At 36.7% G+C, this 24233-nt stretch overlaps 14 protein-coding genes across 14 annotated transcripts; 7 read left to right on the top strand and 7 right to left on the bottom strand.

The window, feature by feature from the left end:
• The first annotated feature begins 557 nt into the window (after window positions 1-557).
• On the top strand, window positions 558-1822 carry B0P05DRAFT_540047 (uncharacterized protein). The gene has a single exon (XM_051578022.1). The coding sequence runs from the start codon at window positions 655-657 to the stop codon at window positions 1789-1791; it is 1137 nt and encodes a 378-aa protein (XP_051435175.1). The 5' UTR covers window positions 558-654; the 3' UTR covers window positions 1792-1822.
• Window positions 1823-2021: 199 nt separating this feature from the next.
• B0P05DRAFT_469341 (cyclin-like protein) lies at window positions 2022-3031 on the top strand (the record flags this gene model as incomplete). The annotated part of the gene is made up of 3 exons (XM_051574488.1): window positions 2022-2162; window positions 2222-2430; window positions 2491-3031. 3 exons carry the CDS (start codon window positions 2022-2024, stop codon window positions 3029-3031), a joined length of 891 nt encoding a protein of 296 aa, XP_051435174.1.
• A 66-nt stretch (window positions 3032-3097) lies between these two features.
• Window positions 3098-4540, bottom strand: B0P05DRAFT_77269 (uncharacterized protein). The gene is made up of 5 exons (XM_051583855.1): window positions 4061-4540; window positions 3605-4006; window positions 3475-3559; window positions 3328-3430; window positions 3098-3275 (listed from the first exon to the last, which is right to left on the bottom strand). Exons 1-5 carry the CDS (start codon window positions 4110-4112, stop codon window positions 3165-3167), a joined length of 753 nt encoding a protein of 250 aa, XP_051435173.1. The 5' UTR covers window positions 4113-4540; the 3' UTR covers window positions 3098-3164.
• A 1399-nt stretch (window positions 4541-5939) lies between these two features.
• Window positions 5940-7277, bottom strand: B0P05DRAFT_579074 (uncharacterized protein; the record flags this gene model as incomplete). The annotated part of the gene is made up of 1 exon (XM_051581896.1): window positions 5940-7277. The coding sequence occupies one exon, from the start codon at window positions 7275-7277 to the stop codon at window positions 5940-5942; it is 1338 nt and encodes a 445-aa protein (XP_051435172.1).
• A 103-nt stretch (window positions 7278-7380) lies between these two features.
• B0P05DRAFT_77265 (uncharacterized protein) lies at window positions 7381-9573 on the top strand. The gene is made up of 4 exons (XM_051583854.1): window positions 7381-8192; window positions 8237-8714; window positions 8763-8880; window positions 8925-9573. Exons 1-4 carry the CDS (start codon window positions 7733-7735, stop codon window positions 9342-9344), a joined length of 1476 nt encoding a protein of 491 aa, XP_051435171.1. The 5' UTR covers window positions 7381-7732; the 3' UTR covers window positions 9345-9573.
• A 618-nt stretch (window positions 9574-10191) lies between these two features.
• Window positions 10192-11977, top strand: B0P05DRAFT_509377 (Alpha/Beta hydrolase protein). The gene is made up of 3 exons (XM_051575584.1): window positions 10192-10761; window positions 10809-11344; window positions 11395-11977. The coding sequence occupies exons 1-3, from the start codon at window positions 10201-10203 to the stop codon at window positions 11501-11503; spliced, it is 1206 nt and encodes a 401-aa protein (XP_051435170.1). The 5' UTR covers window positions 10192-10200; the 3' UTR covers window positions 11504-11977.
• On the bottom strand, window positions 11574-12847 carry B0P05DRAFT_469360 (uracil phosphoribosyltransferase-domain-containing protein; the record flags this gene model as incomplete). The annotated part of the gene is made up of 5 exons (XM_051574491.1): window positions 11574-11946; window positions 12112-12200; window positions 12252-12484; window positions 12528-12621; window positions 12674-12847. The coding sequence occupies 5 exons, from the start codon at window positions 12845-12847 to the stop codon at window positions 11574-11576; spliced, it is 963 nt and encodes a 320-aa protein (XP_051435169.1).
• Window positions 12848-13173: 326 nt separating this feature from the next.
• B0P05DRAFT_571259 (GTP cyclohydrolase N terminal-domain-containing protein) lies at window positions 13174-15277 on the top strand (the record flags this gene model as incomplete). Its single annotated transcript, XM_051581363.1, has 12 exons — window positions 13174-13266; window positions 13345-13546; window positions 13593-13704; window positions 13754-13984; window positions 14030-14239; window positions 14296-14411; window positions 14457-14612; window positions 14671-14727; window positions 14777-14919; window positions 14980-14994; window positions 15042-15124; window positions 15166-15277. 12 exons carry the CDS (start codon window positions 13174-13176, stop codon window positions 15275-15277), a joined length of 1530 nt encoding a protein of 509 aa, XP_051435168.1.
• B0P05DRAFT_540019 (uncharacterized protein) lies at window positions 15256-15674 on the top strand. Its single transcript, XM_051578021.1, has one exon. It carries the CDS (start codon window positions 15378-15380, stop codon window positions 15639-15641), a length of 264 nt encoding a protein of 87 aa, XP_051435167.1. The 5' UTR covers window positions 15256-15377; the 3' UTR covers window positions 15642-15674.
• Window positions 15663-17780, bottom strand: B0P05DRAFT_469437 (acyl transferase/acyl hydrolase/lysophospholipase; the record flags this gene model as incomplete). The annotated part of the gene is made up of 4 exons (XM_051574497.1): window positions 15663-16446; window positions 16495-16585; window positions 16637-17478; window positions 17539-17780. 4 exons carry the CDS (start codon window positions 17778-17780, stop codon window positions 15663-15665), a joined length of 1959 nt encoding a protein of 652 aa, XP_051435166.1.
• A 193-nt stretch (window positions 17781-17973) lies between these two features.
• B0P05DRAFT_540015 (AP-3 complex subunit MU-1) lies at window positions 17974-19881 on the bottom strand. The gene is made up of 9 exons (XM_051578020.1): window positions 19750-19881; window positions 19462-19706; window positions 19303-19415; window positions 19138-19259; window positions 18955-19074; window positions 18755-18889; window positions 18422-18713; window positions 18300-18373; window positions 17974-18250 (listed from the first exon to the last, which is right to left on the bottom strand). Exons 1-9 carry the CDS (start codon window positions 19782-19784, stop codon window positions 18082-18084), a joined length of 1305 nt encoding a protein of 434 aa, XP_051435165.1. The 5' UTR covers window positions 19785-19881; the 3' UTR covers window positions 17974-18081.
• Window positions 19882-19898: 17 nt separating this feature from the next.
• Window positions 19899-21752, top strand: B0P05DRAFT_571256 (uncharacterized protein; the record flags this gene model as incomplete). Its single annotated transcript, XM_051581362.1, has 10 exons — window positions 19899-19978; window positions 20026-20161; window positions 20203-20364; window positions 20410-20781; window positions 20833-20874; window positions 20945-21124; window positions 21171-21416; window positions 21464-21508; window positions 21558-21675; window positions 21703-21752. 10 exons carry the CDS (start codon window positions 19899-19901, stop codon window positions 21750-21752), a joined length of 1431 nt encoding a protein of 476 aa, XP_051435164.1.
• An 85-nt stretch (window positions 21753-21837) lies between these two features.
• Window positions 21838-23148, bottom strand: B0P05DRAFT_540004 (kinase-like domain-containing protein). The gene has a single exon (XM_051578019.1). It carries the CDS (start codon window positions 23099-23101, stop codon window positions 21884-21886), a length of 1218 nt encoding a protein of 405 aa, XP_051435163.1. The 5' UTR covers window positions 23102-23148; the 3' UTR covers window positions 21838-21883.
• A 251-nt stretch (window positions 23149-23399) lies between these two features.
• On the bottom strand, window positions 23400-23960 carry B0P05DRAFT_540003 (ribosomal protein L6, alpha-beta domain-containing protein; the record flags this gene model as incomplete). Its single annotated transcript, XM_051578018.1, has 1 exon — window positions 23400-23960. One exon carries the CDS (start codon window positions 23958-23960, stop codon window positions 23400-23402), a length of 561 nt encoding a protein of 186 aa, XP_051435162.1.
• Between the last annotated feature and the right edge of the window lie 273 nt (window positions 23961-24233).

The raw sequence follows: 24233 nt of genomic DNA, 5'->3' as shown, positions 1-24233 counted from the left end.
ATGAATGTCTTTATTTGGGTTGAATTGATATATTATTTATATCCATTCTAAAGTACAATTATAGCGGCCCAAGTATAATGAGTCTATCATTGATTGTTAAGGTGATACGTTACGGTAAGCTTTTGCTGACTAGAAGTAAAATGAGCAATATGTACTAAAGCCTAATGCGATACAAAGCAATGCAATAGTTAGTACTCAAAGTAAAAAAAAAAAAAATAAGTAAAGCAAACTATAGCATTGTTCCAGTAAAATATGAATGAATAAATCAATAAAAGCATAAGAAAAGAGAGTTTTTGGACAAGCCTAAAAATATCAATGCAAGCGTTAATAGGTTTGATCGATTAAGCAAAGGCGTCCTTCACTTTCTCTGGTAAACTAAGTACTTGATTTAAAGGACATCTCTGATAGAAATGAGGCAATAGCTTCCAAACAATGCGAATATCACATCAGCGAGAAATGATGAGCAATCAAGTTGAATAAATAAAGCATATTGTCGGCATAATCTGTATTTGATATTGCGCGATATAATAATTTATTTTACTTTTTAGCTTAAATCACGCAATTGGCAAATCGTGTTTGCCACAAGATAAAAGAGGCAATAAAAAAACAAACAGAGAGATACTATTTCTTGTTTGACTCTCTTATATTGCACTTATGTCTGCTGCTGCTGTCTCTCAACAATCAATTATTGAACCTACCAAGAAAAACTGGCGTGGATTTTTACTGGATGGTGACAATCATTCAGCCAAAGCAGAATTCCCTGATCGTATTACAGGTCCTTCTGTTTGGGACGGTGGAGAGCTAGAAAGTCAACCTGAGAAATGGATTTATTACTTGACACCTGAAGACATTGCTGATATTGATCAAGCCCTCAATCACTTTGTTTCACTTGACTTGCCTTTAAGTGATATTGCTCCTGACAATTTTCCTTTAAATCATTTCAAGGACGTTATTCTCAAGGAACGCGAAAACCTGTTTAGTGGTCTTGGCTTTGGACTCTTGCGTGGGTTTCCTATAACTCGCTATGAGCGTAAAGAGCAAATCATTATCTTTATGGGTATCGGTTCTTATATTGGTGTTCGTAAACCTCAAAATGGTAAAGGGCATGTCTTGGGCCATGTAAAAGACTTGACAGAGAATTCAACAACAAAAACTGTCTATAAAGATGATGACCCTACAACTCGTATTTATGCAACACGTCGAGCCCAGCCTTTTCATGTGGATGGTACTGACGTTGTGGCTCTTTTGTGTCTATCGGAAGGTCATGAAGGTGGTCTCAGCTCCATCATTTCCTCTCATACAGTCTATAACCGTTTGCGTGAACTGCGTCCTGATATTGTGGAGTTAATGAAACAGCCATGGTTATGGGATCGCAAAAATGAGCATGGGCCTGATGAACCCGGATATCTCGCTGCTTCTCCATTGACTTACTACAAGAACCATTTGTTTACCTTTTGGGGCCCTCATTTCTTTGAAACAGTCAATCGTTTTCCTGGAGTTCATGTTGAAAAAGAAAAGTTTGAAGCCATGCATTATATTCAAGAATTATGTGAGCGTGAAGCACTCAATATGAAGCTGGAAGTAGGGGATATTCAATTAGTACAAAACTATCAAATTCTGCATGCCCGTACTGCTTATACTGATACTCCTGGTAAGACTCGTCATTTATTGCGTTTATGGTTCTTGGTGAATCCACAAGAAGTTGGTTGGGAAATGCCATTTGCTCAAGGTGACTATAATTATAATTATCAATATGCCAAACAGCAAGTTGTACCACTTGAAGCAGAATAATTTATACACTATAACAATAAACAAAAGCAATTTGATTCATTTCGTTTGTCTTAATTGAGTTTCTTATTGCATTGTTCTCGAAGCAACATTCATATTGATACAATCTCGACAAAAAGCGTATTCATTTTCAATGCAAAGGTAACTTTGCATGATTCACCAAGTTTTTTTTTTCTATAAAAGGCGCGGGATGTTAATTCATATCCTCGCTTTTACCCTTTCTTTTTGACGAAATGACAGGTGTAACAGAAGAAAAGAAACCACACATTTTTGAGGAATCAACACAGTATCAACATTGGCGTTTTAGTCCAGAACAGCTATGGGATATCAGAAACAAAAGTACAGAAGCAGCTATTGATCGAGTAAAGCGTAATGTTCAAGAAGAACAAGTAGGTTGCAAGTAGTACGCGTTTTTCATTTTAAGCATCTATAGAATGAACATGCAGAGAATAAAATAGATGACAAACGCGAATATCTTTCAGCTAAAGAAGAACTTGCTCTATGCAGTTTTTATGAAATGCAGTTACAGATTATGAGCAAGCACTGTAAATTCTCAGATATGGTCATGGCAACCGCAGTTGTCTACATGAAGCGATTCTTTCTGTATAATACAGTCATGGACTATCATCCAAAGGATATATTGTAAGCAGTCATAAACATATAGTATGCTCATTCCCTTGCTCCCCCTTTTTTTTTTGTTAGCTTGACATGCTTGTTTCTGGCTACAAAATCAGAAAGCGAACGTATCTCCATTGATGATTTTGGAAAGAACTTGCGATTACCTAGTACTGCAAATGTTCTTAAACTTGAATTCACTGTCTCACAAGGCCTTAAATTCCAATACTATGTGCATCATCCCTACCGACCTGCTTATGGCTTCTTTTTAGACATGCAGACTGGACCAACAGACATCAAATTACTCAAAGAAACTTACCGAAAAGTGGATAGAGCTATTGCTGATATTCTCTTGACAGATTTACCTTTGATTTACCAACCATCTCAACTTGCATTAGCAGCATTTATAATTGCAGGCAAAGACAATGGGTTTGATAGTCAAGTTAGTCGCTATATCAAAAGTCGATTCAATGAACAAGATGCTGCAGCCTTATTATCCATCATAGACAGTATATTAGACTTTTTTAAGGCAGTACCACCCAAAGTGACTCAAGAAGAGGCGAGAAATATTGATTATAAATTGAGATTATGCATGAATCCAGCCATGAATCCCGAATCTACTATGTAAGAAGATATGTTTATTAAAGGGGATATGTACTGACAGAAATATATAGTTACAAAAAGAGATTAGCAGAGAGAGAAGAGGAAGAAAGAAGAAAGAAGGCTCGGGTGGATGATGAATCTCCTGCTTCTACATCGTCTTAGATCCTTTTCTTCTTTTTTAAATCTTGAATACAGTTTTTGCAATACCATTTGCCTTTTGGTGGTACTTTTAATCCAACACATTCCAAATGAAACCATTCAATTTCGCACTATAAAAAGTTATATGCTTATGTCTTTTTCTTTTCCTATTATGTAACCTACCTCTTCATTATCGCATGCCACCATTTCACCAAAAGATACTTGAGAGCAATAGCAATACAGTGGTTCATTAGGATCAATTGGTAGATCACTTAAAGAGACAGCACTGTTCTATAGTGAGTAAAATGATGAAGCATAAATAGTACGTACGCTTTTGCATGTTGTATAGCATCCTGTGTTGATAAATAGACTGATTCTTGCTCATTGGATGTACTACTCTTTCTTTTCTTTCTACCTATTATCTCGTTAATAATCATGTCAACAGTCAATTGTGGTTTACCTTGTCTTTTATTGTGTAATTCTTTATGATTTGGTATTGCTTCTATTGGAAGATCTTCTTCTTCTGTCTCCCGTGTTCGTTTAGATGAACGTGCAGGGCCTATTAATTGTTCGTCTTCTATCTTTTGCAGATCGTTATCTAAGCGTGTACAATGTCTATCTACAGTGTCATAAGTTGACTTGGCTAAAGCAAACTTTTCTTCTCCTTTTTTTAAGGCTTCATTCAGCAATTGGCCAACATGTTCCAAACGTTTCCTTCTTTCTTCTACAGATAGTTTCTCATTGATAGTCAACAGGTGTTTCGATTCGTCAGCCACCTTTTGCATCAGCTCTTCTGCATTTTCATCTAATTGTCGAATAAGAGCATAATTACGTTGTAATTCTAAAGGCAATGCTTCCACAGCTATAAAAAAATACACGTATAAGATTACAGACATACGCGTCTATCCCTAATTACTATCTGAATATTCAGTCAAGTAAGTTGCTGCTATTTGAGATTCCTTTTTCATGATGCAAAACAAAAAAAGTAGTATAAAAAATGTGGACTGCGAAACCTTCTTTATTTTGATACCAGTCAAATAAAAGATGCCTTGACATGGCTTTCAAGTAGCTTGTATTTGATCAATTTGAGTCTTTTGTTTGTTTGATTAAAGCTATTGCATATAAGCATACCATCATTACTTTGTCTTTATCATTGACATAAGTAATAAAAAGATAAAAAAGGGTTTATATCACAAGATTCCTCATCATTGCAAGGTAGTAAAAGACTTGAAAAACTCATTTGGAAGAAATGAGATAGACTGAATTCTATAAGCAGTCCTGGATGAGAGAAGCTGTATTTCATTATCTAACAACAAAGGTATCTTAGCTTGTTCTAAACATATCATTTAGATACAACAACTACTGGGTTTCACACAATAAACAAAGTATACTGTCTTCTATGCATTGAAAACAAGTACTTGTTCTTTATCATTCTTTGGAATCATTTAATTCCTTGTGCTTCTGTATGACATAGGGTCAGGTGCTCTAGATTGCTATTGCTCTACTCAGCGGCAATCTCAACCTTATGTATTGCTTTAAACTTGACGCTTTAAAATGATATAAAGCGAGTGTCCCCTAAGGAAGCTTGAGTTTTAATTAGTATTCTCATGTCAAAAACTAAAATCTTAAAAATGAAGAAATTTCGACATTTAAGAGAAATGATGGACCAAAAGTGTCTAAAAATAAAGAGCTACCAAAAAAGTGTATTAACAAAGTTGGTAAATATAAATAAGGTACATTGAATGGTCTAAAGAACGCAGTACGTTGAATATCAAGACAGTGAGCTATTAATTTTGCCGAAGGATCGTCCTCAATGACTTATTCATTTTTTATAACTTAGGCCTTTTTCAAGCTGTTTCCTCAAGTTCGGAGAGATGCCATCTAAAGTAATAGTAGCACTAGAGTATTTCCATAAGTGAAACGAAAATGCACTCTTTTGGGAAAATCATAAAAGGAAGCACCAAGCTTATTCCTGCGGTGTTTAATGTGCATCCTCTCAGGCCATTTGGCTAAGATCAAGTGCATCATTCAATGTGCCAGAAGTTGGTTTCGAATTGAAAAAGGCTAGGCTGCTCAATGCCTCATTATTATACACAGAATTTTAAATTTCTATGTTTTTCAGAAGGGAGAGACAGTTTGAAATGACCTAAGCAATTAAAGACTTGCAAAAAAAAACTCATAAACGCCAGGAACTTTTCATGAACATAATGGATCTATAAGAAATATGATAGAGTTTAGCCGAATAATCGTCCTCAGTAACTTATCACTTTCTATCTGATGTGATTAAATAAAGGGGTTCACTCGCGCCTGCAGCGGACTACCAATCCGCCACTAGTGTTATTATGCTTATTGTTGGAGTACTTCTTTGTAAACAACGTTGTCACAACGTTTTTTTTTTTTTTTTTTTTTTCAATGGAAAACTGTATTCATGACCAATATAGACTTTGATAGACTCAGTTGCTTTGATTATACCTGGTAAACGCTTGTAAACAATAATTAACAACCCTTCTCATAAACGCTATGTTAATTGTATGTTGAATCTCCAAGAATTAAGAGAGGGGCATTTTTTGCCTCAAGAACCATATTAGAGTATGCGTCATCATGCCATTTGCAATTGTCAAAAGAAAAATCGTCTTTTGTTTTTGTCAGAGATTCAGTGACAGGATTTATGAATTTTAGATTAGATCTTTGCCAGGTTATTGTTCGTTCCTAGAACATTTTGAGTCGCTGTACAACTCTACAAATGTCTTAGTACAAACTACTTTTATACTATGAATACCAAAGTTTTTGTTTATTTAAATAGAATTAAGTTGAATACAATGCCATTGTTGATGATGCTTATAAAATGTTAAGTTCTGTTGATCTTTAATGATATCTTGTTTCCATTCAATTGGTTCTCCAATTTGTCCCAAGCAAAACAATTTCAATTTAGGTAATGAGAAGACAATCTTTTCGACGCTTTTCTCTATATACATTCCACCTTTACAAATGGTCAAAGAACTTAGGTTTTGTTGTTTCTGTGTCATTGTGTCAATCGTCTGTGGTGTAATAAAAACACCAAATAAACATAACTCTTTCAGTGCTCTACAATACATCAATCCCGTCAAATAATCGCTTGATTCATGTTGTTGTTCTCTTTTTTGCCTGAGCTCAAATACTTCAATTTGTGGTAATGATTGAAACAGCTGACAAAGTGAATTCGCCGTGATTTTTGGAAAGCAAAGACGTAATTCGATAAGATGTTGACATTGAGTCAAGTGCCGTAAAGAAGTATCATTGAATAACAAATCATGTTCAATAGCCGCATGTTGTGTTTCTTGGGGTGGCAGTTGTTGTGCTTGACTTTTATAGGCTTCTTCTTGCATTTGTTCTATGGTTTGTTGTACTTGAGGTGGATGTCTTTTGTTTGAAGAAATAGATCTTCTTGTCCTTTCTTGAACTGTACTGACTTGTACTTTCGGTCTTCTATGGACTGTACTGATACGATGATGTGTTATTGTTCTTGGATAAATGTTCATTTTAGGCGATAAATCAAGCCTTGTTAATGTGTTGGGACTCAATTGATGCACAATCGTATTAATATCACCTGTACGTAATCGAGTCAACCGAAAGTCCTGCAGCTTCTTCAAATGTAAAACGACGTGACGTATGCTAGGCAAAAGAATTGGTTCATTACAGGAAACATGAAGACATGTCAATTGTTTGCCAAACTGGCTTAGACATAGCCAAGATAAACTGTTGAGTTCAATGTTCAGCATCTTGAGTGTCTTCAGACTCGGTCCTATCGCACGAAGTAAAGCCTGGATAGAAGCCTGCCGTATCATGCATGATGAAATATCCAGGTAATGAAGATGACGAAATTTCATAAAGTCAAAAGGATGTTGACCATACTGTTGAGCAGTCAAGTCCTGGTATTGAATTGACAGTGTCTCCAAGTGTGGCAAGCTTTCTATCATCCGAGACAAATGGACCATAGGCACTTTTAGTCGCTGTGTAGGCTTTTTAGATAAGTCCATGGCCATTGAACATAAGTCGTGTGAGGGTCGTACTTGATAGACATTCTCTCTTTGTTGCTCAAATGCAGTATACAATGTCAGTTTTGTTTTATGTAAAGAATAACCATTGAAATGCATTTGTTTTAGTTGTGTTAATGACTTGGTGAATGTCATTATCATCTCTTCAGACAAATTCCAGCAACCACTTAAATCAAGCAGGGTGATAGGTGTATTGGATAGTTCAATAGCTGTATTGGATGAGAGTGGAATATGGCAGTCTCTTAAAAATTGAAGTAAATAGCTGTTATTCAGTGTCATGTTAAAAGGTGAAAAGTCTAACTGAGACCAGCAAACAGGATGAAAGCAAAGTAAGTGATGAAGTGCTTTACACGTCTGCAGTAGTTGTATTTTATCGCCTATCTCGGGCATATGCTCTATGATACGTAAAAGCAGTTCAACTGGTAGACTTAATAGCATCCTAAGAAGAAGAGAAACAATTTTGCATAACAGTGAGTTCATTCTTTGACTTTGATCATCATAGTAGTAGTCACGGCTTTGCATAATTATTTTCCATATCTCCTTTCTTACTTGTCATGTCACTTGAATTGGATAAAATCGAACTCTTTCATCAACGTTTAACACCTGCACATATTAGCTTATGTGCATCCACATCGCATCTTACTAAAGGGAAATGGATCCATGTCGCTGAAAGACAAAGCCGCGACAGAGGACATCATTGTGTTGCAGACACGACACTTCAACAAGGCGATTTGCTCATCACTGAAGAGCCCTTTATACGCCAACTTGACCATCAACTTGTATCGAGTCATTGTCATTATTGCTTTCGTGACATGCGTTTACTGGATGAAGAATGGCACATGTGTCGCGATGAAGACTGTTTATGGGTGATCCAGTATTGCTCTGAAAAATGTGAGCAATTGGGCTGGTCCTCAATGCACCAATGGTTATGTCGTATTCCAGAACTTCAATGTGAAGACCCGGATGCTTTATTTGCCTTTCAAGGATTTCTGGCTTGTCGTGCCAAGGGCCAAGGTAAGCCAAATAAGATATTGAACCCTATTCATATTGTGTTGTAGCTACTTTACCTGGACTTGAGTCTAACTTGAAACGACACAATCCAGCCCAACTTGAAGAATACCAAGCAAAGTTTAGGTCGATGGCTTCTTTATTTTATCTCTCTTTGTCGGAAGTACAGTGTCTTGTTGAGATCCTCTGTCAAATCCGCTGCAATACATTTGCTGTCAAAACAGCCAAAAGTAATGCTATAGATTCGGACCGAGTCGTATCAAGAGAATGCGTGACACTAGGAAGAGCTATTTATTTATCAGCAAGTAAACTGAATCATGATTGTGATCCTAATGCCCTGGCTTCTTTTGGTAATCGTTATGAAAATCCATGTCAGCTCAAGGTTCGATGTATCAAAAGTCAATTGAAGCCTGGACAAGAAGTGACAATCAGTTATGGTCCATTAGCAAGTGTTCATGAGCGAAAAGAGCGTCAAAAAAAATTAAAGAATCAGTACTTTTTTGATTGTGAATGTCAGGCATGTCAAAGGTAAATAATGATAATAAAAGACATAAAGGAAGAACTCATTGATATCAGCGGTGATTCAACACAAACCATATATAAATGTCAACTATGCAAAACTGGAAAAATGTATCGTCAACAATCCAATTGCCCTGAATGTGATCAAAAGCACAACTGGTCTCATGTATTAAGGGTAAGCATGAATCAAATATAATTGAAACTCATTTTGCCATAAAGACAGAATCAGAGATTGAAATGTTCAAGAAACAAAGTGACTATTTAAAAGTGCTTCAATTACAGTCCAATATCTATCATCACCATACACTTCCTATAGGAGACACAATGGATAAGCTAGCACAACTGTATTGTATGCAGGGTCAAATGAAACCAGCGTCAGATTACTCTAAAAAGTCACTTGAGATCATTCAGCATATTTATGGCAAAATCAGCATAGAAGCGGCCGAGGAAATGATGAAACTCTCTACACTCCTGTTAAATGCTTGTGTTACTGGCCATAGAAATCTTAGGCAACCGACAATCACACATATAAAGCAAACAATGATTACATATAGACTATTAGGACTGGACAAATCGATACCAGAAGATATGGAAGAACTTGAAGAGATGATAAACCATTTGTTCATTATGGCCCCATAAAGGCACATTAAACCCTACAACTGTCATTCATACCCCAAAAAAAAAGCTATAGTCTTCCTCCCCCCATTCAAAAAAGGAGGTCGTCTGAGACCAAGAGTACCTTTAACCTCTTCAAATTCTGGAGTACTTGCTTACAGTCACTCATATTCCCTCGTTTATATCTTTATTGTCCAGACTGCGAGCCTAAATAAATGACAGAATGAGTTCTTTAGTATAGTACAAGCGTAATATGTACTTTTTTTAATAAGCATGATGGTTCATTTATTCACTGTTTTTATGTCCATTTCAAAGAATGATAGCTTTTTCATGAATAAATATCCTTTCTTTAAGCAGTAAACAAAGCTTTGTAGATATCAAAAAATAAGTATATACTTTATTGTAACAACACTTTCAACAGAATGTTTCCTCCTGTTTAACATGTTTACAGCTCAGCAAATATTTCTATACTGCTTGTCAAAAATTAAATAGCCTTTAAAGGAAAGTATATCTCACGTCATAGGCCATGTTATTATTTGTCCACGTTTGAAATTATCAGCAAACCAATCAGTGTCATGTTTTTTGATCGCATAGTGATATGTGGGAATAAGGACCATGACGAGAGTCACATGACATTTCTAATATATATACTTATATACAAACTCAATATTGAATAAAACACTAATATATATATATATATATGTATGTATACACACATAAAGTAGTTCTTTTTATGTCTACCTTGGTTTCAAACAGGTGATGTTTTTTTTTCAAAACCCCAAAACCTGCTTTCATCATTCAAATTGAAATACCGAAAATAGAGGTAACCACTTTAAATATCGCATGAAAAACACTTTTTCTTTTCTTTTTTCTTTTCCTTATGGTCGCCTTAACATTCAATACTTTATGCAACTATTTACAACAATCTTTATTAAACAATTCAACTTCTTCTTCATTTGCAACACTTTTGTTGCAAGCACACAAAAAGATCCATGCTTCATTTCAACCCAAACAGAAACCAAAACGTAATGTCCATCTTGCAAAATCATATCAACTGCAGATCCTTTATCCTGCAAGAAACCCTTTGCTTGAAACAGACTTGTTCTTTTCAGATCCGCAAACTGTGATACATCAAAAGCATGAAGAGATCAAAAGACAGTCTCATTTAGGCCCCATTACGCCTCACTATAAAGCACCTCGAGAACCTATTGTTCTCTGTCATGGTCTCTTTGGTTTTGATGTACGTGGTCCTCAGAATATCCCTGCTCTCCAGTTTCATTATTGGGGTGGTGTAGAAGATACGCTGGCTAAGCTTGGTGCAAAGATCATTGTTACCAAAGTGCCACACGCAGGTAGCATATGGGAAAGATCACATGCATTACATACGATTCTTAAATCCATTCTGGTTGGTAAAAAAGTGAATTTTGTAGCGCATTCAATGGTATGTTGAAAGTGATGATGCATGATGAACACTCATACTTCATAAAGGGTGGATTAGATTGTCGTCATCTATTGGCTAATATTCCAGATCGCCCTTATCATGTCCAATCTTTGACAACCATTTGTACACCCCACCGAGGTTCACCTGTGATGGACTGGTTTCGTGACCATGTGGGTGTCGGTCAATCTCTGAACATTTCTGACTGGAAGAACTCAACTGCCAGTGTCATGACAACCAAAAACTCAAATACACTCCGACAAGATCCATCCATGACAGCCATGAAAAAGAAGACATTGGACCAATTCTTTATAGACTGGTTTGATGAACCTGCCTATGCTCACCTGACCACTGATTTCTGTAACAATTATTTTAACCCCAATACACCCAATGATCCATCTGTCAGTTACTATTCTTATGGTGCATCTGCCAAGATTTCTCTCTGGTCTTCTTTACTTGGTTTGCCTCATCAAATGGTACATGAAAAAGAAGGAGAAAACGATGGTATTGTGAGTGTCAAGAGTGCTCAATGGGGTACTTATGTCAAGACAATTCATGCTGATCATTGGGACCTTAGTGGCAAAAGGTAAAAGATATACATAGAAAATTATCAGGCTTTATTCATCTGTTGTATAGTTTGATTCCTTATCGTCTCAAAGGCTCGGAAGCAGAGAATGGAAAAGAATTTGACCGGCTTGAGTTCTATGCTGAATTGGCCACACATTTATATGACCAAGGTCATTAAGACACTGCAAAATGACATGTTTATACCCCCTCCCTTCTCTTACCACTTAATGATTTAAACACTATTTTTATTATAAACTTGAAACCAACTTTTCAATAGCATCAAGGTTAGGTCTACCTAAAGCAGCTTTTTTGTTTTCAAAATCAACCACAAAAGGTCGTTCAAGATGTTGAGGTTCTTTTTCCAATAAAGCATAGGCTTCTTCTGAAGATGAAACCAACTGTTGAGCGTCAGGACGAAGTAACGTCTTCCAACCAGAAGGTTTATTTGCCAAACCAAGATATTCAGATAGTTGCGATAATTGTTCTCGAGTCAAAGATTGCTTTTGATACAAGATAACCTGAATATCGTAGCTATATTTATCTTTATTTTGCTCAAGATAAGCAAGTGCATTACGTGATTTACTACAACGAGGATTATGGAAAATTGATAAGGTAGTCATACTGAAGAAAGAAAAAAAAAAGAGAAAATATACAAGTTATAAAAAAAAATTTATTTAGTTTGTGTTCCAAAGTCTATCACCGGAATCCCCAATACCAGGGCTAATGTATCTAATAGACCAACAAGTCAGTATATTGGTAAAGATTGATAAGCTCTTTTTTTTTTACCCATTTCCATCCAATGCCTTATCTATAGCAGCAACAAAGACATGGATATCAGGATGTTCTTTTTGAAGTTGAGCCAAACCTTGTTCAGACTAATGAAGATAAATGAGATCTATGTACACGTATGCATAGACTCTACTTACGCCAACAATTGAAACAAATTTGATTTGAGAGCCAGTCATACCCCATTCCTTTATCATGTTGATAGTTGCAATTGCCGTATTACCTGTAGCAATAACCGGATCCAATACAAAACATGTTTCCACTGTGGGTGAATCAGGCAATTTGTTATAATATTCTACAGGTTGATGAGACACTTTTTCACGGTAAATACCCAAATGATAAACAGGAGCCTCAGGGAATAAGTTCAAGAAGCCTATCTTACATGAATATCTTTTTTTTTTTGGTTCATTATTTACCATCAACAAATCCAAGCCCAGATCTTAGTACAGGAATCAAACCTACTTTTTCACTTATCTCGCTTGATTGATAACTACCATGAGTACTTGTACCCTATAAAAAAAAATTGATAAGAAATTGATTGTACTCTCTATAATTTAATTACCATAGCACCTTGAACCAATGTCATATCAGCAGAAGCTTCATATCCCAACAAGATTGAGATATCGCGTGTCAATTCCCTGACAACCTTTGAGTTTTGCTTTGCGTCTCTTAACTGAGATAACTTGGAGGCAACAATAGGGTGTTGACTGATATGAAGGTAATCGCTATTAGTCATTGGCATGTAAAATAGAAAAATGAAAAAAATAATAAGAAAAGAGAGAAAGGAAAAAGAAAGAAAAAGGGGGTTTTATACGTGTATGTTTATGCGTGTGTATGTGTAAAATAAGTGTTTGATAAGATTGCTTGCATTTATCACATGAACTATAACAAAACTTAATCAATTAAAGTCCCATGATAATATATCAAACATACAAACATACACACACACGTATGCATAATACATTATAAAAGACATTCTCTTTTTTGTTTTTCTTTCTTTCTTCTTTACTCTCTTTTTCTTATCCCTTTTTTTTTTCTTTTAATTTCTCAATCGCTGTTAACATGACAGTCTCCACTGAAGATGAATCTGTCTTGCAAAAGATGCTTGCTACTATGGAAAATTTACGTTCTGAACAAGCCAGACTAGCTGAACAGGTAAAAAAAAGAAAAAAAAAGAGAGAAAGGAAAAAAGAAAAAAGAAAAAAGAAAACTAAGTTATACCCTCTATATTAGATCGACAAATTTGCGTCTTCTGCCTTACCTGATGATAAACCAACTCAGCTTTCTCCTTCTACTTCCATCAGTGCTATTACTACAGATAAGGCTGTTGCTGGTGAATTTGCAAGTCAGCCTGAAAGCACTCAACCTGCTGAATCAATTCCTTCTTCTGATTCTCCTTTTACTCCTTCTTATCCAAGACGTGTAATTTTGACAAGTAAGTTATCTTATCTGTCAATTTTCATTGACACACAAATTGATAGCTTATCCTGGCCAACATGGTATCAAACCCTTATCATTGCATTGGGGAGCTAAGGATCCTAAAGAAAGAGGACCCATTGTTGCTTCTCGTCATGCTGAAAGTATCAAGAAAAGGTAAGCTATAGATAAAAGAGGGGGAAGAAACCATACCAATGTCATTTAGAAATGCTATTGGTGCTTATGGTGGCTCTTACTGTATTTATCGTGCCTTGGCTGTGGCTATTGGTGATTTACCTTCAAACCATCGTCCTAACTTTGATATGACCGAACCTGTTTATCAAATTGGACCTCATGCTTCTTGGTTTGATCCTGAAAAGATTGTTTCCCTTGACCCTTTTGGTCATGTTGCTCCTGGTATCTTTAGAGATGAATACAAAAAGGGTTTGGATGTCAGGTAGAGGAAAATGAATTTGTGCTTGCCTATACTGACTTGATTTAGACCTACGATTGCTATCACAAAAGCACATATGACGATGGCTGAAATGGAAATGAGTGTCAAGAATGGTGCTTTGGAAGTAGATGGTAAGATTGTCGTCAATAGCCGTGGTGATTTGGCTGTATCTAAAGCTGCTGTTGAACCTGTTTGGTACTTGCCTGGTGTTGCCAAGCGTTTTGGTATTGAAGAATCTTTACTTCGTCGTGCTCTTTTGTAAGTGATTTATGTCTATGGAAATCCATCTCATGTATGTATGTATGTATGTATAGTGAAGATACAGGTGGAATGTATCCTGAATTGATTACCAGACCTGATCTGAAAGTGTTTTTGCCTCCTATTGGTGGTATCAGTATCTATATCTTTGGTAATCCTGACTATATCTCTGGTAAGCTATTCGATCTATAAATACCTATGTTTATCAGACAAATAGACCCTTCTAAGAAATTAACACTTCGCGTCCATGATGAATGTAATGGTTCTGATGTCTTTGGCAGTGATATTTGTACTTGTAGACCTTATTTGATTTATGGTATTGAAGAATGTGCAAAACAAGCACAGCAAGGTGGTGTTGGTGTGATTGTTTACTGTAAAGTATTTCATTTATATATTTATTTATTTATTTATTTATTTATATTCTATTACAGTCAGAAAAGAAGGAAGAGCTTTAGGTGAAGTGACCAAATATTTGGTCTACAATGCACGTAAGTTAAACACTGTTCGGGTAACACAATGATTTATGCATCGTGACAGGTAAGCGACAAGCTGGTGGTGACACAGCCAGCAATTACTTTTTACGTACCGAATGTATTGCTGGTGTGAAAGATATGCGTTTCCAAGCTTTGATGCCTGATGTCTTACATTGGTTGGGTATTCAAAAGATCGATCGTATGATGGTAAAGTATAGAAAATATACGTATGTCTATTTATTCATTTCCCTTGTTTTGTTTATTTAGTCCATGTCTAATATGGTATGTATATTATGAACGTGAGTAAAAATATAGACTGATTAAAATAGAAACATGACGCTATCGTTGGTTCTGGTATTCCTATTATTGAACGTGTGCCTATTCCAGAAGAATTGATTCCTGCTGACTCAAGGTAACAAAATGATATCGACAAATCACTTATGGAGTCTATAGAGTTGAAATTGATGCCAAAATTGCTTCTGGTTATTTCACAAGTGGCTCTGTATTGACAAATGAAGAACTTACCAAAGTCAAGGGGCGTGACTGGGAAGATATTGAGCATTGATCATTGGTTCCACTTTCTTGCTAGTGGTATGATTCTCATGCAACTATAAAATACCAACCTTTTTTTTTTTCTTATTTTCTTTTTCTTTATAAAATAAAATATGAACTCTGATCGACAAACAACGACAGCTGTAGTTGAACATGCCATGTCTGAAGACGATTTAACACATCCTTGTCTTTATCGATTTAAACGAAACAATATGCCTTGTCATTTCAATTATCATCCAAAATTTACTTCGGATGTGCCCAGCCACACACCCACAAGCGACAGTTGGGATCTTTACCCTAGTCTAATACGTGAAATTGAAAATGAAGGATCTCCTGAACAAGTCGAGAAATTACATCAAATGCAACGCACTGTATAACATTTATTTCTAATAAACATATTATTTTTTTGACTGTAATCTTGCGTCTCTTTTCTTTTGCCAGGCTCGTTTCAAGACATATCTCATCTTTTCAATATTGTCATTCCAATTGGCCTCTGCTAAACCTGTCACTTTGCGTACTTGTTCTTGATTATAGACAAAATTCCAAGTACTACAAAACTCTTCTTCTTGTGGATCAAATTCAGGATCAAAGGTCTTATTCACAATAAAAGGGAAATAGGCTAAGGTGACTGAACGTTCTTTTTCAGTTTGATCTGTTTCTAATGTAGTGACTTCTTCTTTGGCTTCTGAGTCGAAAATAGTGCAAGAACCTAAAGGATACTTATTGTCACTGTGATCAGCTTGTTTGGGCCAACCAGCACCTGTAGGCCAGCCCTTGATGTCTCTTCGCTTGATATAACTCTCTGCTCGGTCAAAATGAGGTGCTGTTTGGATATCTGCACTGAGATCGACTGCTAAAATCACATCTACATCTCTGCCTTCGCGAAAAAAGGGATAAAATGGGATATTGTTATCCATGCCTGCGTCCATAAGATAGAGTTCTTTACTGTTGATTAAAGCACCGGGTCTTTTGATCGTATGTCCCTTTGATGTCTTGACTGTCTCTGGTATTCTGTAGAATGGATTTGGAAAAGAAGAAGGTGATATAGGATGATAGCTTGACATGGAAGATTCATAGCGACGAATGGTATCGTCAATTTTGTTGAGTGAACCAGTAGGCAAAAAGCTTCGAATTTCTTGATAGAAATGAACAAGACTTGCAGCAAAAGCAGATCCAAACATACTATTACAAAACATCAATGGATCAAATGGACCATGTATCTTGACTTACCCCATCAAAATATCCAAGGTTTGTTCAGGTAGTCTTTCCTTGTTTTTACCATGTTCAAATGCTCTGCCAAATGCCCACATTGGAATCCAAGCTATATATATATGAGATGAACACATCCATGGTTTATGCCTATATCACATACCTTCTAACTCTTCACAGCCCATATCATAAGGTGTGAATTCAAACCATTGATAGTGATCATTTTGGTTGTGGTCAATTTCATCCTTTGTTTCTTCTTCCTTTTGTTTATTTTCACCCTTATAACTATTCTTGAGTTCTTTGATTCTGTCTTCAAATGTCTTGCCATGTGAAATATCATGACGAACAACGCAATAGATAGGCATAGGTTCTAGTCCATCTTTGATATAATCTTCTTGGCCTGTTAAATGCATCACTTTACGATTATCAATATCTTGCATTGTATCCTTTTTAAACTCTTGTTCCATGGCTTCTTGATCCTCAGGTGTCTTTGTTGAATAGGGCTTTTTGGTCAATAGAGTACCACCCATCAATACACCAAATATGTCTACTAAACTAAGATCGCCCTTTTGTTGATGATAGCGTTGAATGGCACCCTCTAAAAGGAATTTACTGTTCTCTCGTGAAGCCAATAACACATTGATAAAATTTGAGATATTGGCCCAATGGGTATTGACATGCGCCTCTAAATGTTGCTTTAATCGTTCTGGCTCTGCTTTAGTAAGATCGTTATAATAGAGTGCCATTGTCCAACAAGATCCAGAAATACCACTGAAATACATAATACAGTCCCATGCACCTGATTTTTTCATGGCATCCATATAACCTGTAAGTCCAATCATGGCACGATAACCTCCTCCACTGGAAGCTAATCCCACCACAGGTATATCTTGTTCTTCAATATGGCTTGGATCTTCACCGATAAATTTAGCAAATGCTTCTTTTTGATGTTGTTTTCTTTTTGCCATAAACTCTTTTTCTTGATCAGACAGTGTGTTTCCTTCTCTAATGCATGGTTCATCAGCAATTTTTTATTTATTTATTTATTTATTTATTTTTATTTACCTTACATAAGCATCTCGAGTGATTTCTGGATGTACTTGAGGATCATTTTCTTGTTGTTTGATTTCTTCTACCATTTTTCTAAAATCTTCCATAGTCAAGTACTCCCACATCTTTTCATAACCTTCACTCAATTGTGAAAATTGACTTGTGAATTGAGGATAAAGGTCTGTTATTTTGTTGTTCAAGACAGAAGGTAATTCCAATTGCTCTAATTTTGTCTTGAGCCAGTCTTTATTGGTCATAAGAGAAGCAATTAATGCATTTTCTTTTTGTTGGTCTTGTTCTTTGGGATTTAGGAAAGGAATAGACCATAATGGGGTTTTAGAAGGCATTTTATGCATGGTATATCGTTGGTAAATCAACCGTTGTTTAGAATACCATTTTGTTTTCGAGAATCGAAACATGCTTTATATATAAAATAAGAAAAAAAAAAAAATAAGAAAAACAAAGGGATCGACTCATGTCGTCATCCAAGTCACAAAGCATTGCTGTCATGATTTCGTTTTTATCGTCTTGTGCGACATAGTTGGTACACTCATTTATTTATGTTCTTATATGGATCTTGCCTGCTTTTGTCATACTTCTTACACCCTTATAAGGTTTGTATGCTTCATGGAATATACGAAGACTATCCACCTTAAGTCCAGACACAGAGTACATGTTGATTTGAAATTCAAGGCTTATGTTCATACCTAATTCAGGATTCTCTTCACTAAAGATACTGATAAATCACATTGACACACATAAACAATAAGATTTACCTTGTACTAAATGTACCTGAAAGTACAGGTGCTCTATCTCTTTGTGACAATTTACCAATATCCCATCGAATACACTTTCTTAATGATCAGTATCCAAGAATACCATTCTTCTTTTTGTTTACCTTGTTGACTGGATCATACATATATTGACCAGAATTACATGTAGCATTCACACTACTTGTACTCTTGGGCATAGGTAATGTCAATTCGACTTTTTCAATAGGTTTCCCATCTGTGGATCGAGGATGAACAGTGATATCAAATCGACCTCCATTCTTAGTGGGCATAATCTGTGGTTTAACCTGAACAGGCATGGCTTGATAAGGTGATAAACTAGCTCTGTAGGACATCAACTTAAACTGACCATCTGGAGGGACAAAAGACAATACTTTTTCACTATCCCATTTACGATATCTATACCACATAAGTAAACAAGAACAGTGCAATCAATTTACCTAACACAGGGATGAAAACTAACATCATCAATCACTCTTGCATTGACGAAATTCAAAGAGAGATCAGGCATACCTGATAATTTACAATTGGTTTGAACAGAACCATGGGCTTCACAAGAGACAACACTACCATTACTTTTTAAAATAATAATAACAATTAAATATTGAGTGATTTAGACAAGCATCCCATCAGTACTTACGCTGCAATAGTGGCATCAATTTCTTCAATAATATCAAAATAAATTTCATTTTGTGTATATTTGACACCTGCTTTTCTCCATGGTATATTGGACATATGTTGAGGGAATTTGGGTGCCACACTAAAGACTATTTACATTTCCCTCCCATTTTTATGTGTATGTATAGATGGACAACTAACTTACCCTGCTGCTACTCCGACTGTGGTCATCATACGATTCATAATAGTAGGTGGCATAATGATTTCCTTAAGAGCATTAGGTTCTGTTGTTAAAGGGTAACCATAATCCATCATTTCTTCCAATAACTATATTGTCTAAGTCATGATTCAAACACATCTTTTTACTTACCTGATAGACAGTAACAAAGTTTTCGCGAATGGATGATTCAGACACATCACCCAAGTAATCAGTCAAGACATCAATAATACGGTGAATGAATTCAAACACAAGCATAGGATCCACTGTGATTGATTTAGACTTAGCTTTGATTTCATTCGCTTTCTTTACCTTCTCTCTCTACAGGGCATAACCAAGTCAAGTCATCTCTCAATACGTTCAGTAACCAATACTTGTTTGTTTCCAAGACAGGAGGGACATCTTCTCGGGTGAAATAAGCCTCTTTTAAGGAACCCGTCTGATTGGATGCGGTTGAACCAGGTAATGAGTTTATAAACTTGGTACATTCATCATTAAACACATCGACAATCTGTCTTGCAATGATGCCTCGCCAGTGTTTTTCAATAATAATTTTACTATACAACTATTGAGCATCTTATTCTGTTGATAATACTCTACCCTTGGTTGTTTATCACAAAAAGTGAACTGATCATAATGAACGCGAAACAAAAGAGAAAAGGGGAGATAGGTCTCGTCCTTCAACTGGAATTCAAATGGTTGCCAAATAAAGAACAGGCTGATTTTTTTTTTCCTTCACTTTTTGAATGATGCCAGCATCCAGTTCTCATGTCAATGAACCTTCTTTGGAGACCAGTTCTGATATACTTTCTATTGACAAGAATGAAGAGTACTGTCTTAATGAGCTTTATCGAATGACTGATCCTTCTCTATTAGTTATCAGCATGTCCTCAAAGTGTTGCAGATCTTGAAGTCTCAACAAACAAAAGCTTCTAAAGATATTGACACTTTACACCAATTGAAATCAGAAGCACTTAAAGATCCGTATGGGTTTCTTCTAGACTTGAACAAAGTAAGCCACTGTTCTTCATCCAGCATCTTACCATCTGATAGAAACCAAGACACCATATGCCAAAGCTACAAAAAGTAGTGGCTGTGCCTCCTATTGACTGGGGTAAATATCGGTTTCTGCCTGAATCACGTCTTGCTCAAGAAACATCTACCCTGTGTGATCTCACTCAGAAATACATGAATCAAAGAAAACCTACGTTTTGTGTAAGTGATAGGCGTTGACGTGTCCTAATTCTGATATGTTTATAGAATATACTTGATATCCAAACCCAACCAGAGACTGGGTCTAGTCCAGCAACACCCACTCTTGCCAAAAGCCTACAACACGAATTACAGAAAGCAACACAAGCGATGCGTCAAATTCCATCCCGTGCTGCTTCTGTCTCTGATGGATCTGAAGATGAAGATACAGAGAGTGTAGCTACCAAGACAACACCTCCATCCACAGGCAAGTCGTATGGCAGAAAGGGGAAGGGTAAACGAAGGACATCGATGGCACAGACAGGGAAAGACTTGCAGGCAAGTGCGATGGACATGTCAGAGACAGAAAGTCCTACTGTTTCTCGACTTCAATCGATTGAACCTCGAACATCCGATGAAGATGGCTTTACAGAAACCAATGTAATCAACCCTCTTTTTTTTAAAACACTCTTGACTCACTTGAATCGATAGGAAACACCTAGCTTTAATCAACCATGGACAGATGAAGAACAGGTAACCTATTCTATTCAATTACGTATACATATATATATATATATATATATATATATTGATGTCCATGTAGGCTCGACTACAAGAATTACTTGTCGTCTTTCCTGATGAACCTATTCAAGCACAACGATTTAACAAGATATCAAAGGCATTAGGTACTCGTACACCTCGACAAGTTGCTAGTCGAGTACAGAAATACTTTATCAAACTGGCAAAGATGGGATTACCTGTCCCTGGGCGTTTCTCTATTCCAGTAAGTTATCTTTTTATACGTTTTCATCTTAACCCCTAAAGAGTAGCCATCATGTCAACCAAAAGAAAAAGACCAACGTTCAAAACCCAAGTCGAAAAAATCAGGTCGCATCACTAAGCCTTCTGCACCTTCTCTTCGTACTTCAGGTGCTGGTTACAACAGTCTTTTATCAGGTGGAATCACAAACACACGTATCTCTGGAGCTCATTATACGACATCCCATGGTCCTCCTGCTGCATTTATGTCGGATGATGAAGACATGAATGTCAAAGAAATGATGCGAACAGTCAATGTAATGTATCACTTGTGTGCCTCACTTTATGACTTATCCAACTGTAGACTAAACTAGAAGCCAATGATCTTGTCATTCATGAAGGTTATGCAGTAAGTAGACAGAGGATATAGATGGGGGACCTTCTGACTGATGATGTAGTGTGATGGTTGTGGTACAGAACCCATTGTAGGTGTACGGTATAAATGTACTGTGTGTGATGTAAGTGAACAAGTCGACTTGTGTGGTCAATGTATGGAAAAGGGTACTTTTACAAATGGTAAGTGTACAACGAAGGAATGTATAGCCTTGTATTTATCCCTTATCAGATCATCATACACTAGACCATCCATTTGAAGCAGTCCGTACTGCTCAACCATTTCCTTATTATGCTGATCATGATTACAAATCGCCTGAACATTTAGGAGAATATAGTTATTTAGGCTTTTAATGAAGTGAAAGAAGGGGAGGGGTATTTACAGAAATGACTAGTGTTTTTTGACGAATAGATGATGATGTTCATGCCCTAATGCATCAATGCCTTTTTCACAAACCATGATGGACTTGACCCAGTCATGTTCCAATACTTGTTCTGCAGTGAGACGCGTATCAGGATCAGGATTTAACATGGCATAAAGTAAATGACGCATAAGGTCAGGAAACTTTTTGAAATTAGGGAAACTCTGCGAGGACCAGTGACGCACATAATTCCGAAATTCGCGATCCACTTTCTTATCCGCCCGAACCCAAGCATGGCCACCACGCCACATGGAATAGAGCACAATACCAGCAGACCATACATCGAGTTTAGAACCCCAATAGTCTTGTTCTTCAAATACTTCAGGTGCTATATAGGGCTCAGAACCCACTAGTCCATGGCTACGGTGGCCTGTCTTTTCCCAAGCACATCGAAACACGTCCGAGACACCAAAATCCGTGATTTTTAATGTCCCATCCAATGTCAGCAACAGATTCTCGGGTTTAATGTCACGATGCGCTACTCCCACTGAGTGTAAATAAGCAAGGCCTGACATCATTTGCTTGAAACAACAGCTCATTTCTAACGTTGTCATATGCTCAGACATGATGGCAGAAAACAAGTCACCACCGGCACAATATTCCATCACAGTACAATATCGCTGTTGATCATCCAGCACAAGGTCAATAGTTTCTACTATGTTTGTGTGACGAAAGGTAGAGGAAATGCAGAATTCACTTGTCAGTTTCTTCATATAGTCCTTTTCGGATTCATGTTTGTTGCGCTTTCGGAATTGTTTGATAGCATAGAGTTTAGAGGTATTGTTAGGCACTATTTTCTTACTGCGACAGACTGAGATAATTGCAGTTGAACCCTTTCCGAGACGTTTGTAGCATTCACCATATTCTCGGAGATTCATTCGATGGGGTTTATTTGTACTACCTGAGGAAGAATGAGCTGTGTTAATACATTCATTGCTCTTCATAGACCAGAGTGTCTGTCTTGAAGGAGACGGAGATAATTGAAGTGGTGTAGAAGGAGGACTTGATTCTCTTGATAATTGTTGATGTAATTGCTTAAAAAACCAGTGTTTGCCTTCTTCTAATGTATTGTCTGTCACAAAAGATCCAACAGATGAATCCCTTGAATTTCGACGACTACTTTGAGCAGAATGACTTTTTGCTTGTCTATGATGGGGCAAATGAAATATGTTTGATAGATGTACCATTGTATATAAAAAGAAAAAAAAAGAGAGAAAGAGAGAGAGAAAAGGGAAAAGACAGTCTAAAAAAACGAAAAAAAAGGAAAAAAAGAAAAAAAAAAGCCTCTCTCACTGATCTTGGATCGGAGACAAGCATTGATTTGACAAATCAAAGCATATCTCATCCAATCAAAAAGTCGATCCATAAATGGACAAAAATATACTTTCCATTTATAGACAAATAGACAAGTCATGCAAAATTTACACTAAATAACTCAAAAGTTTATTACAACATAAAAAAAAAAGGAGGGAAAAAGAGAGAAACTTAAGCTTCCATGACATTACGTTCAGAGACGTAGATACCATCCAAGAACTTACGGATATCCTTGTTCTTGACGAGACAAGATTGTTGGATATCAGCAGCAGATTGAGAAACGGCTTCAAGAGAGTTACCAGTCAAGACAAGTTCATCCTTTTGGGACTTGGAAGAGGCAACAGTGACACCTTCACGCATCTTGACGTGGAAGACAACCTTTTGACCCAAGAAGTTACGGATTTCAACAGCATCTCCAGCATCGTTAATGATAACGTTGATGGGGAAGTGAGCGTAGACGTAACGCATCTTGTATTCGAAACCCTTGGTGACACCAGTGATCATGTTGTTGATCAAAGAGCGAACAGTACGAATACAGGCAACGTGCTTACGGAGACCGTGGTGAACAACAAAGTTGATCTTGTTATCCTTGACAGTGATTTCAATGTTCAAGTGACGGAGGTTCTTGGTGAGAGAACCACGGGGACCTTCAACAGTAACTTGACGGGACTTGATAGAGACCTTGACACCTTCAGGGATGGTGAGTTCATCAGACTTGTAGATATCCTTCATTTTGAAATATTACGCCCTAGTAATAAAAAAAATAAGTTCATCTCATTCTCTTTCTTCTTGGGCTTTCGATAGAGATGCATGTATTCATTCATTCATCCATCCATCCATTCATCCATTCATCCATCTCTATCCATATCCCATTGATTTAGTTGAGTGACATACCAGATGCTTTGAGTGAAGGGGAAAGAGGAGGATATAATTGACTCCCATCTTTGCAACCACTTTACCCTCTCTCTCGCTCACTCGCTGATTCTCTCCCCCCTCACTCACTAT

This window comes from Gilbertella persicaria, assembly GCF_025201335.1.
Source record: "Gilbertella persicaria strain CBS 190.32 chromosome Unknown B0P05scaffold_18, whole genome shotgun sequence".
Taxonomy (NCBI): Eukaryota; Fungi; Mucoromycota; class Mucoromycetes; order Mucorales; family Choanephoraceae; genus Gilbertella; species Gilbertella persicaria.
The sequence above is the reverse complement of the archived record's forward strand: the minus strand, read 5'-3'. Positions and strand labels throughout refer to the sequence as shown.

Coding starts and splice junctions, on each gene's coding strand:
- B0P05DRAFT_77265 (XM_051583854.1), top strand. CDS start 7,733: ATGTCACTTGAATTGGATAAAATCGAACTCTTTCATCAACGTTTAACA. Junction 8,193..8,236: donor TTGTCGTGCCAAGGGCCAAG/GTAAGCCAAATA, acceptor ATTGTGTTGTAG/CTACTTTACCTGGACTTGAG. Junction 8,715..8,762: donor GAATGTCAGGCATGTCAAAG/GTAAATAATGAT, acceptor CATTGATATCAG/CGGTGATTCAACACAAACCA.
- B0P05DRAFT_540047 (XM_051578022.1), top strand. CDS start 655: ATGTCTGCTGCTGCTGTCTCTCAACAATCAATTATTGAACCTACCAAG.
- B0P05DRAFT_509377 (XM_051575584.1), top strand. CDS start 10,201: ATGGTCGCCTTAACATTCAATACTTTATGCAACTATTTACAACAATCT. Junction 10,762..10,808: donor ATTTTGTAGCGCATTCAATG/GTATGTTGAAAG, acceptor TACTTCATAAAG/GGTGGATTAGATTGTCGTCA. Junction 11,345..11,394: donor TGGGACCTTAGTGGCAAAAG/GTAAAAGATATA, acceptor TCTGTTGTATAG/TTTGATTCCTTATCGTCTCA.
- B0P05DRAFT_540015 (XM_051578020.1), bottom strand. CDS start 19,784: ATGATCAGTTCACTTTTTGTGATAAACAACCAAGG. Junction 19,260..19,302: donor ACTTTGTTACTGTCTATCAG/GTAAGTAAAAAG, acceptor TAGACAATATAG/TTATTGGAAGAAATGATGGA. Junction 19,075..19,137: donor ACAGTCGGAGTAGCAGCAGG/GTAAGTTAGTTG, acceptor AATAGTCTTTAG/TGTGGCACCCAAATTCCCTC.
- B0P05DRAFT_540004 (XM_051578019.1), bottom strand. CDS start 23,101: ATGGTACATCTATCAAACATATTTCATTTGCCCCATCATAGACAAGCA.
- B0P05DRAFT_540019 (XM_051578021.1), top strand. CDS start 15,378: ATGAACTCTGATCGACAAACAACGACAGCTGTAGTTGAACATGCCATG.
- B0P05DRAFT_77269 (XM_051583855.1), bottom strand. CDS start 4,112: ATGAAAAAGGAATCTCAAATAGCAGCAACTTACTTGACTGAATATTCA. Junction 3,431..3,474: donor GCTATACAACATGCAAAAGC/GTACGTACTATT, acceptor ACTATAGAACAG/TGCTGTCTCTTTAAGTGATC. Junction 3,276..3,327: donor TGGCATGCGATAATGAAGAG/GTAGGTTACATA, acceptor AACTTTTTATAG/TGCGAAATTGAATGGTTTCA.